Source organism: Oncorhynchus tshawytscha, linkage group LG16 (assembly GCF_018296145.1).
Source record: "Oncorhynchus tshawytscha isolate Ot180627B linkage group LG16, Otsh_v2.0, whole genome shotgun sequence".
Classification (NCBI taxonomy): domain Eukaryota; kingdom Metazoa; phylum Chordata; class Actinopteri; order Salmoniformes; family Salmonidae; genus Oncorhynchus; species Oncorhynchus tshawytscha.
The window spans coordinates 57060548-57072654 of NC_056444.1; the positions used below are offsets into that span (position 1 = coordinate 57060548).

The following is a 12107-nucleotide window of genomic DNA, read 5'->3' on the forward strand; positions in this document are numbered from 1 at the left end:
GATCTAAAAGGCAAGACTGATCCTAGATCAGCACTCTGGCCTTACCTCTGTCACACTTGGGTCCCCTCCAGCCAGGAGGACACACACACACACCGCTGACTTGGTCACACATATCCCCATGGTTACATTGACACCGCTCCTCACACCCTGGGCCAAACAGGCCAGCCTCACACGCTGTTCAGGACACAAGTGCACATAAAACAAAAACACGTTGAGATGCTGTCAAAGTGCTTATGCTCCTCTGCACTGCTGCTTCTCATATTGAACTGCTGGACGTAGCTCTTACCCTTGGCTTGGAGACAAAAGCTTTCTATAGGCTACTACCACCATCACCATTATCAAAGACGATCTATTACGCTGTTGTTGCTGTTGGGATTAAGCATACACAAACACATTCACTGTTTAAAAATGTGAATTGTATTGATTGCAAAAAATTAAAAAGCACCAGAAAGCAATGTATAGATAGCACACATCGATCTGCCCAACATAGGCACGATGTATACAGGAGACTTCGGGAAGATGCAGTTTAGGCATATTGTCAAGACTATTCTGTCTATCTGATGTCTCGGCGACGTCTTCCCAATGTGCAAACGCTCTCTGAACGACATATTACCTAAAGATTTTGATACGTCGGCCAAAAGTGTGCATGTTTACTGGGGTGATAAGAAGACATTAGCATTGCAACAAAAAGTACCTGTACTTAGGCGTTAGTATAGGCTAACACTTCAAAATAATAATAGAAACTATATTTTAAAGAAACAGAGCAAGGGAGTGCAAATAATTATAGCCCTAAACATAAACAAAAATGTAGTATATTTTTTTCTACTTTGTTCTTCGAAACAAATTGTTGTTAGGCTACAGTCAGTTGTAGAAGGCCTATGGCACACACTAAAGTTAGGCTAGGAGTTTTAAGTCTTCCTCCTCCTTGAGGTTCCGAGCAAGAAACTCCAGCATGTTTACTTTATCGGGGTTCAGTGAAGACTGGACAGAGATGTTCCCTGCTGTGCTGAACACTTTCTCTGGCGCGGTGCTATTTTTTAAAATATTATTTTATTGAACCATTATTTAACTAGGGAAGTCAGTTAAGAACAAATTCTTACTTACAATGATGGCCTACCCCGGCCAAACCCGTACGACGCTGGGCCAATTGTGTGCCACCATATGGAACTCCCAATCACGTCCGTTGGTTGCGCAAATGCACATGGACTTCTTGGGCAAACTACCTGCCCTCCAGGACACCTACTACACCACCCGATGTCACAGGAAGGCCATAAAGATCATCAAGGACAACAACCACCCGAGCCACTGCCTGTTCATCCGGTCAGTACAGGTGCATCAAAACTGGGACCGAGAGACTGAAAAACAGCTTCTATCTCAAGGCCATCAGACTGTTAAACAGCCACCACTAACATTGAGTGGCTGTTGCCAACACACTGACTCAACTCCAGCCACTTTAATAATGGGAATTGATGGAAATTTATGTAAAATATATCACTAGCCACTTTAAACAATGCTACTTAATATAATGTTTACATACCCTACATTATTCATCTCATATGTATATGTATATACTGTATCATACATCTTTATGTAATAAATGTATCACTAGCCACTTTAAACTATGCCACTTTGTTTACATACCCTACATTACTCATCTCATATGTATATACTGTACTCGATACCATCTACTGCATCTTGCCTATGCCGTTCTGTACCATCACTCATTCATATATCTTTATGTACATATTCTTTATCCCTTTACACTTGTGTGTATAAGGTAGTAGTTTTGGAATTGTTAGGTTAGATTACTCGTTGGTTATTACTGCATTGTCGGAACTAGAAGCACAAGCATTTCGCTACACTCGCATTAACATCTGCTAACCATGTGTATGTGACAAATAAATTTGATTTGATTTGATTTGAAGTTGAGCCAAGAAAGGAAAGCTAGAGTGGTTATCCCACCACCATGACAGAGGGTCATCTGATGCGTCCAGTACCTCCTCTTTCAAATAGCGCATAAACAAATTGTAACTCCCAATCACTGTATTTTTTTGTGAAGAATCAACAACAAGTGGGACACAATCATGAAGTGGAATGACATTTATTGGATATTTCGAACTTTTTTAACAAATCAAAAACTGAAAAATTGGGCGTGCAAAATTATTCAGCCCCTTTACTTTCAGTGCAGCAAACACTCTCCAGAAGTTCAGTGAGGATCTCTGAATGATCCAATGTTGATCCTCCTGCCTGGTGTGTTCCTTGTTCTTCATGATGCGGACCTCTGAGACTATCACAGTGCAGGTGCATTTATACGGAGACTTGATTACACACAGGTGGATTGTATTTATCATCATTAGTCATTTAGGTCAACATTGGATCATTCAGAGATCCTCACTGAACTTCTGGAGAGAGTTTGCTGCACTGAAAGGAAAGGGGCTGAATAATTTTGCACGCCCAATTTTTCAGTTTTTGATTTGTTAAAAAAGTTCGAAATATCCAATAAATGTCATTCCACTTCATGATTGTGTCCCACTTGTTGTTGATTCTTCACAAAAAAATACAGTTTTATATCTTTATGTTTGAAGCCAGAAATGTGGCAAAAGGTCGCAAAGTTCAAGGGGGCCGAATACTTTCGCAAGGCACTGTATATGGCAGCACCCAAGGGGTTTGAACATTCAATCAATCAATCAATCAATCAATCAATAACATTTAGTTATAAAGCCCTTTTTACTTCAGCCGATGTCACAAAGTGCTATACAGAAACCCAGCCTAAAACCCCAAACAGCAAGCAATGCAGGTGTAGAAGCACGGTGGCTAGGAAAAACTGCCTAGAAAGGCAGGAACAAGGAAGAAACCTAGAGAGGAACCAGGCTCTGAGGGATGGCCAATCCTCTCCTGGCTGTGCCGGGTAGAGATTATAATAGTACATGGCCAAGATGTTCAAACGTTCATAGATGACCAGCAGGGTCAAGCTCTCCCTGTAGATTTTGAGGTGACGTAGTGTCTCCATGAGTGACAGAATACTAAGCAAATCACGGGGCAACTAGAGAAGATTGCCAATCCCTACGCTCTGTATTTTCTGCTGGCTGCCCCTCCACCAAAGAAAGCACTGAGCTAGGCTGAAACACCTGCATTTTGGAGCTGCCTTTCTCAAGAAAGCAGAAAACAAAAAGAGAGACCATGTTTGTTTTTACATTGTTTGCAAACTGATATGTGACATGTATTAATTCCCCCAAAAACTTGCGAAACAGACAACCATTTTTTTTACCCCCTTTTTCTCCCAAATTTCGTGATTCCGACCATGTCTCATCGCTGCAACTCCCCAAAGGGCTCGGGAGAGGCGAAGGTCGGTTCATGTGTCCTCTGAAACATGACCCACCTGAACAAAACACAAAACGCAGCGCAAACTAGCTCTAACCAGAGGCGACTCCGGGATGCTGGCCTTCTAGGCAGAGCTGCAAAGTTCTAGGCAGAGTTTCAAAGAAAAAGCCATATCTCAGACTGGCCAATAAAAATAAAAAATTAAGATGGGGAAAAGAACACAGACAATGAACAGAGGACCTCTGCCTAGAAGGCCAGCATCCTGGAGTCGCCTCTTCACTGTTGACATTGAGACCCGTGATTTGCGGGTACTATTTCATGAAACTACCAGTTGAGGACTTGTGAGTCTTCTGTTTCTCAAACTAGACACTCTAATGTACTTGTCCTCTTGCTCAGTTGTGCACCGTGGCCTCCCACTCCTCTGTCTATTCTGGTTAGAGACAGTTTGCGCTGTTCTGTGAAGGGAGTAGTACACAGCGCTGTACGAGATCTTCAGTTTCTTGGCAATTTCTTGCATGGAACAGCCTTCATCTCTCTGAACAAGAATAGACTGACAAGTTTCAAAAGAAAGCACTTTGTTTCTGGCCATTTTGAGCCTGTAATCTCAAGTTTGCTAGAGAGCATTTGGATGATCCAGAAGATTGGGAGTATGTCATATGGTCAGATGAAACCAAAATAGAACTTTTTGGTAAAAACTCAACTCGTCGTGTTTGGAGGACAAAGAATGCTGAGTTGCATCCAAAGAACACCATACCTACTGTGAAGCATGGGGGTCGAAACATCATGCTTTGGGGCTGTTTTTCTGCAAATGGACCAGGACGACTGATCCGTGTAAAGGAAAGAATGAATGAGGCCATGTATCGTGAGATTTTGAGTGAAAACCGCCTTCCATCAGCAAGGACATTGAAGATGAAACGTGGCTGGGTCTTTCAGCGTGACAATGATCCCAAACACACCGCCCGGGCAACGAAGGAGTGGCTTCGTAAGAAGCATTTCAAGGTCCTGGAGTGGCCTAGCCAGTCTCCAGATCTCAACCTCATAGAAAATCTATGGAGGGAGTTGAAAGTCCATGTTGCGCAGCAACAGCCCCAAAACATCACTGCTCTAGAGGAGATCTGCATGGAGGAATGGGCCAAAATACCAGCAACAGTGTGTGAAAACCTTGTGAAGACTTACAGAAAACGTTTGACCTCTATCATTGCCAACAAAGGGTATATAACAAAGTATTGAGATGAAGTATTTGGTCAATAACACAAGTTTTTTTCCACCATAATTTGCAAATAAATTCATTAAAAATCCTACAATGTAATTTTCTGGATTTATTTTCTCATTTTGACTGTCATAGTTAAAAAGTGGGATTTAAGTGGGAGAACTTGCACAATTGCACAATTGCTGGCTGACTATATACTTTTTTGCCCCACTGTATACTGTAAGTCTCCAACTTCAGTGACCCAACACACCTCCAGGCTATGTAACAGCTATTTGACTAAGAAGGAGAGTGATGGAGTCCTGCATCAGATGACCTGGCCTCCACAATCACCCGACCTCAACCCAATTGAGATGGTTTGGGATGAGTTGGAATGCAGAGTGAAGGAAAAGCACCTAACAAGTGCTCAGCATATGTGGGAACTACATCAAGACTGTTGGAAAAGCATTCCTCATGAAGCTGATTGAGAGAATGTCAAGAGTGTGCAAAGATGTAATCAAGGCAAAGGGTGGCTCCTTTGAAGAATGTAAAATATAAAATATATTTTGAGTTGGTAAACACCTTTTTGGTTACTACATGATCCCATGAAGTCTCCAAATTTCAGTGATTTTTGCAATTCGTTCCAGTCATTGGCAGCAGAGAACTGGAAGGAAAGGCAGCCAAAGTAGGTGTTGGCTTTGGGGATGACCAGTGAAATATACCTGCTGGAGCGTGTGCTACGGGTGGGTGTGGCTATGTTGACCAGTGAGCTGAGATAAGGCAGAGCTTCACCTAGCAAATACTTAGATGACCTGAGCCAGTGGGTTTGGGGATGAATATGTAGTGGGGACAAGCCAATGCTGCGAGGGGTGCAGAGCTGTTGGCTGGTGTTGTGATAGCCAGGTGGAAAACGTGGCCAGCCGTAGAGAAATTGAAATTATTGATTATCCTGGATTTATTGGTGGCGACAGTGTTTCCTAGCCTCAGTGCAGTGGGCAGCTAAGAGGAGGTGTTATTATTCTCCATTGACTTGACAGTGTCCCAAAACTTTTCAGGATGTACATTTCTGTTTGAAAAAGTTAGCATTTGCTTTCCTAACTGACTGTGTATATTGGTTCCTAACTTCCCTGCAAAGTTGCATATCGTGGGGACTATTCGAAGCTAGTGCAGTGCGCCCCGGGATGTTTTTGTGCTGGTCAAGGGCAGTCAAGTCTGGAGTTAACCAAGGGCTATATCTGTTCTTATTTTTTGAATGGGGCATGCTTATTTAAGATGGTGAGGAAGGCACTTTTGAAGAACAACCGGGCATCCTCTACTGACGGGATGAGGTCAATATCCTCCCAGGATACCCGGGCCAGGTCGTTTAGAAAGGCAGATAAACAACATGAACAGTCCAGTTAAGCATCAACTGTGTAGCCGAGTGATCACAGTGTCCAATAAGCAGCAATGGACAAAACAGCGGGAGACACGACGCTCAGAGAGTTAGCAGGCCAGGGCTGGTAGCTGGGTCCTCACCGACATCAACGACGCAGAGGCCGGTTGAGAGCACATCGGCCGAAATACGTCAGCAGACCAGTTGTGATGGATCGGCGGGGCTCAGTGTCGAAAAAGGGTCCAGGACAATTGGAAAGAGAGGTATTGTAGTTGGTGTACTTCGTTTGCTAGCCGGGAGAATGGGCCTAGCTCCAGGCTAACTGGTGCTTGCTTCTGGACAAGGGTGTTAGCCACGATAGCCACTCGGTAGCAGCTGGCTAGCTGTGATGATCCGGTGTAATGGTCCAGAGCTTGCGGCAGGAATCTGGTGATGTAGTAGGGGGAAAAAAGCAGTCCGATATGCTCAGGACAGATATTATCCAGGCTATCCGGGCTAAAGCGACTGGTGTCTGTGCTAAAGGTAAAGACTGCTAGCAGTGGCTAACAATGACTAAATAGCTAGTAGCTAATTAGCTAGCTAGATTCTGAAGGCTAGCTTCTGATGGAGGTTCCAGTTAGGTCTAAAAAAAATAGATGAATATTTACACGGGACAAAAACAAACATCTTGCTGCTACGCCATCTTGGAGAATGTCATTTTACAGTAACATGGTTAGGATTCTTATTCCTTACCTGTCTGACAGTGCTGTCCTACCCAGCCTGGGCCACAACTGCATTCTCCAATGTGATGGTCACACACACCACCATTCAAACACTCACAGGGCTGAGCACAGTCCGCCCCAAACCAGCCATGGGTACACTCTGGGGACAGAGAGAGAGAGAGAGACAGGAAGAGAGACAAGAATAATTCCTCATTAATAATGTTTTGTCACGAGAATGTTAATTTAGTTACCATGGAAACTTATTTCATCCCCATACTGTTTTTATTTATTTACTTTTATGCTCTTTTGCACACCAATATCTCTACCTGTACATGACCATCTGATCATTTATCACTCCAGTGTTAATCTGCAAAATTGTAATTATTTGCCTACCTCCTCATGCCTTTTGCACACAATGTATATAGACTCTCTTTTTTCTACTGTGTTATTGACTTGTTAATTGTTTACTCCATGTGTAACTCTGTGTTGTCTGTTCACACTGCTATGCTTTATCTTGGACAGGTCGCAGTTGCAAATGAGAACTTGTTCTCAACCAGCCCACCTGGTTAAATAAAGGTGAAATAAAATAAAATTAAAATTGTGACATTGAAGCACATGGCTGCAGGAGACAGTTGTTCCAGAAGTGAAGTCCAGAAGTTGAAGAAAAATCTAGGTAAATATTACTTGTGTAGAGAATATTTTTATTGTCAGTCATTTCCAAACAGGCTATACATTTATTTAATTTGTGGTAGAATTTCGATTTTTTAAAATATATTTTATGTATTTAGTGTAAACTACCTGTATATGCTAGCTGTAATACTTGCCAAAGCATGCTAAGCAGTCTGTCATTTTTCTCCAAAAACAGTAGAAGCATTATTTCCATCACAAACTTAACTGTGGTGGAAATGACAAAAATCGATTATGTTATTACTTTAAAAAAAAAATGTTTAGGCTTATCTAAACATGTTTTAAATTCCTTTAATCTAGAAAATGCTCCAAGGTGTGGACAATTGGAAAACTTAAGTATTTTTCTTTGTTATTAGAAGATTCCACATAAAACAGCAGAGGTTACAGACATAGAAACAAAATAAAAACCGATCCTTTACGAACATCCTGAGAAAGTATGGCCTGGTCAAAGACGCAAACAGAGAATTTGGATTTTCAGCAAAAGAAATGAAGGCAAATGGAAACAGGCCAACAAGTCTTCAAAACTACAGGAAAGAGCCGTGTAACATGATTAGCACAGCCACAGAAGAGAAAATCACTATATTCTATGAAAGTGATGTCAACAGTAGAGCAACAACAGGGAAAAAGAACACACAAGAACGAAAAGCCGAAGCACTTCTTGAATGGCACAATTCAGAGCCTTTTTCAGAATTTTAAGAGGGAATATTCAGATTAAAATGTCCTTCTATGAATTCCGCAAAAGACGTCCTCTTTGGGTTGTCAAGACAACAGTCCGGGATAGGGACACATGCCTCTGCCTGCATTTGACTTTGTCAAGCCAACAGTCCTGGGGATAGGGACACATGCCTCTGCATCAGGGACGTACAGAGGGCATATTGACTTTGCAGAGAACTCAGGGGGGAGCAGGGACTTTCACTGGGGACAGAGGGGGGTGAGAGGAGACCCTACAGGGGACAGAGAGGGGGGGACATGACCCTACAAAGGGACCCCCACAAAGGGATTCTGAAATTCCTACAGAGGGACAGAGGGAGAGGAGACCCTACAGAGGGACAGAGGGAGAGGAGACCCTACAGAGGGACAGAGGGAGAGGAGACCCTACAGAGGGACAGAGCATTATACAATGCAGATACTGTGATGGAACCATGAGAGAAAAAAGGAAAAAATGCCCTGCACATGGAGAAAAATGTCAATCCTGTGAAAAAAACAATCACTTCTCTACAGTTTGCAAAAGTGCAGAGATCAGCAAGAGAAACAGAGTCCTGGCAATGGAAAATGCAACAGCTGACTCAGAGAGCGGTGAGGATGTTCTCTGCGTCACACTAGGGCCAAAGTCAGAAAGCATCAACATGGTACAGAAGAAAACCACAGACCCCAATGCAGCTCTCTTTGCAACCATGCTGGTCAACAAAAAGTTGGTTAGATTTCAGCTAGATTGTGGTGCTAGTTGTAACGTCATCCCTGCAAACCTCACAAAAGCCAGTCACCTAAGAGCCCTGCAGTCAGGTATCAGCGATGTTTAACAAGAGAACACTGACGCCACTGGGGAAATCTACACTTAAAGTGATCAATCCACGCAATAAGAAATCCTACCGAGTTGAGTTCATCATAGTCAACCAGAATGTGCACAGGCCCATTCTAGGCAGTAAGGCTATCCAGGCAATGGAGGCAATGGAGTTTATTACTGTGCAGCATCACAACATCCTACCCATCGAGAAAACAACAGGATCCTGGACTAAAGAGCAAATTTAACAGGAGTACTCTGATGTATTCCAGGGAGATGGATGCTTACCCGGCAAACTGAAGCTGAAAGTGAGATATTTTTCTAAACTCTCAACTGGGCCCGTCCAGCTGCCAAAGAGAAGAGTGCCAGTAGCTCTATATAAACCACAAAGAGGAGTTCGGTGGTCTAGAGAAAAGAAGGATGATAAAAGCAGCTGAAAAAAAGCACAGATTGGATTAGCAGCCTGATCGTAGTGAAGAAACCATCTGGAAAACTAAGAGTGTATTGATCCAAAACCTCTCAACAAGGTGCTCAAGAGGAGCAATTACCCACTTCCCACTGTTGAAGACGTGCTGCCAGATCTGAACAGAGCACACGTGTTCTCTGTTTGCGATGTAAAACGGATTTTGGCATGTGGAACTGGAGGAGGAATCCAGCTATCTCACCGTGTTCTCTACTCCCATGGGACAGTATAGGTGGCTGCGCCTGCCAATGGGAATCAGTCCAGGCCCCAGAGATCTTTCAGAGGAAGTTGAACCAGGCAATGGAAGGTCTTCCAGTAGTCAAAATCATTGCAGATGACATCCTGATTGTGGGAGAAGGAGACAACGATGAAGCGGACTCTGGACCATGACCAAAAACCTGAGACTGCTCCTGGACAGATGCAGGAGGCTCAATATCAAGCTGAATCCAGAGAAGCTGCAGCTCAGGCTGAAGGATGTGCCTTACGTTGGCCACCTGCTAACATCAGAGGAGTTGAAAGTGGACCCAGGAAAAGAGACAGCCATCAGACGGATGCCTAGGCCTACAGATGTGCAGGGGGTGCAGCGCTTCCTGGGCAGGGTAAACTACCTAGCCATGTTCTGCAGCCACGCCACGGGGCTCTGCGAGCCACTGCGACAGCTAACACACAAGGACTTACTGTGGGAGTGGTCAGAGAGACATGAACAAGCTTTCAATAAAATCAGGGATACCAGTGCACAGACCCCTGTGCTGAAATACTACAACCCAACAGAGCAGTTTGTACTACAATGTGATGCTTCAGAGAGTGGGTTAGGAGCAGCCTTGATGCAGGGAGGACAACCAATAGCATACGCCAGCAGAGCCCTGACAGAGACTGATAAAGGGTATGCACAGATAGAGAAGGAGCTGCTTGCAGAGCCCTGACAGAGACTGAAAAAGGGTATGCACAGATAGAGATGGAGCTGCTTGCAGTGGTGTTTGGCATGGAGAGGTTTCACACATGGATAAACTGTGGAAGTGCAGTCAGATCACAAGCCTCTAGAGAGCATCATGACAAAGCCTATCCTCAGCGCACCAAAAAGACTACAATGCATGCTCATGAGACTCCAAAACTACGAGGTCAGTCTCCGATACGTTCCGGGAAAACATGTGGTGCTGGCCGACTCCCTGAGCAGGGCGTACCTCACAGAACAAGACAACAGAGGCCATGTGGAGGTCGAAGTGGAATCAATCAATATGATACCTTCCTGTGCCAAGCGAGAGACTAAAGCACATCCAGAGAGCCACTGAGCTGGACCGGGAGATCCAGACACTGAAAAATGCGATCCTGCAGGGGTGGCCTGAAGTGAAAGAACATGTACCCTTGGAAGAAGCCATGTATTTTCACAACAGAGATGAGCTGAGTGTGCAAAGTGGAGTTATCTTCAGAGGTAAGCGAGTAGTTGTGCCTACTGCCCTCAGGTCAGAGATAATGCAGAGAATCCATTCCTCACACATAGAAATCGAGGGATGTCTGAGAAGGGCTCGCGAGCATGTCTACTGGCCGGGCATGAAGATATGCTGAGCAGCTGAGAAGATATATGGCACGATGTAGCACCTGCACTGCATGGGGTGTGAAGCAGCAGAAAGAGACGCTGAGGCCACACAAAGCACCAAAGCGTCCCTGGGAAAAAATAGGGACCGATCTGTTCCAGTTCAACGACCGAGACTACATGGTCACAGTTGATTATCTCTCCAACTTCTGGGAAGCAGACCATTTGGAGAACACATAGTCAAAAATCAAATCTAAAACTGAAGACACACTTTGCACGCTACAGGATACCTGACATCCTTTACTCAGACAATAGTCCCCAGTACTCTTCAGACGAGTTCCGAAGTTTCAGCAAGGCTTGGGAATTTACACACAAAACATCGTCTCCAGGGTACCCACACAGAAATAGAAAAGTGGAATTGGCAGTTAAAACCAACCAAAAGTGGAATTGGCAGTTAAAACCAGCCAAAAGACTGATGGCAAAAGCAAAGAGAGCAGGTGCTGACCCGTACCTGGCCCTGCTGGATCACAGAAATACCCTTCACAAGGAACAGACAGCAGCCTTGCAATGGTGCTCCATGGGAAGACGTAAAAAGACACTACTTATAATGAGCGAAAATCTTCTGGGACCTGTGATGGCAAACTGTCAACTGGAGAAGTTCAAAGAAAAACAGCAGAGACAGGCAAAGTACTACGACACCTCTGCTAAGGACCTCACAGAGCTGCAACGAGATGACAGGGTGGGAGTTCAGCCACTCACAGGACAGAAATAGTGGTTGTAGAGGGCCACAGTAGTCAGACCTGTTGAGCGAGAGTCCTACGAGGTGAAGACAGAACAGGGACAAGTCTTCAGGAGGAACAGGAGACACCTGAGGAATAGCAGAGAAATAGAGGAGGATTTCCCCACTGTTGAGGAGCCTGGCACAGAGCCAGTAAACAGAGCAGTAGTTGACGCCCAACGCAACCTAGAGGTGAACTCTGCACCTCAACAAGAAGATTCAAACATCTCAGGTCAAGCACCTCCTGATGTAATCAACACTCCCCACACAAAGCTTGGTAGGGCCATCCGAAGACCTATACACCTGAAAGACTTGTAGCAATATTGATGTTACTCATATTGATGTTACACAGGAAATGGAAACCAATTGTTACTTACCTTATTCATGTACTGGATGTGCTGGTTGACAACATGCCTAGTAAAGTTTGCTTAACTATATATCTTTGCTTGTCGTGACTACAACACAAAGCGTATTGAAACGTGTGCTTTAGGACCATGCAGACGCCTCTGAGCAGTCGGGTAGGCTGTTTGGAATGTTCATCCGACTGGATAAAACAAATTATAATAA

General features: G+C 44.2%; 1 protein-coding gene across 2 annotated transcripts in view; it reads right to left on the minus strand.

Moving 5' to 3' along the window:
* Positions 1–12107, minus strand: part of LOC112215981 (multiple epidermal growth factor-like domains protein 6) — an 85552-nt gene that overhangs the window by 16687 nt on the left and 56758 nt on the right. For both annotated transcript variants that reach the window (XR_006079079.1, XM_024375512.2), the window contains exons 23-24: positions 6612–6740; positions 46–174 (exon numbers count right to left, since the gene is read on the minus strand). Coding sequence is in view for 1 of the 2 variants with exons in the window: in XM_024375512.2 (XP_024231280.2) it covers positions 46–174; positions 6612–6740 (258 nt within the window). In the remaining variant the exon portion in view is untranslated. The remainder of the gene's footprint in view (positions 1–45; positions 175–6611; positions 6741–12107) is intronic.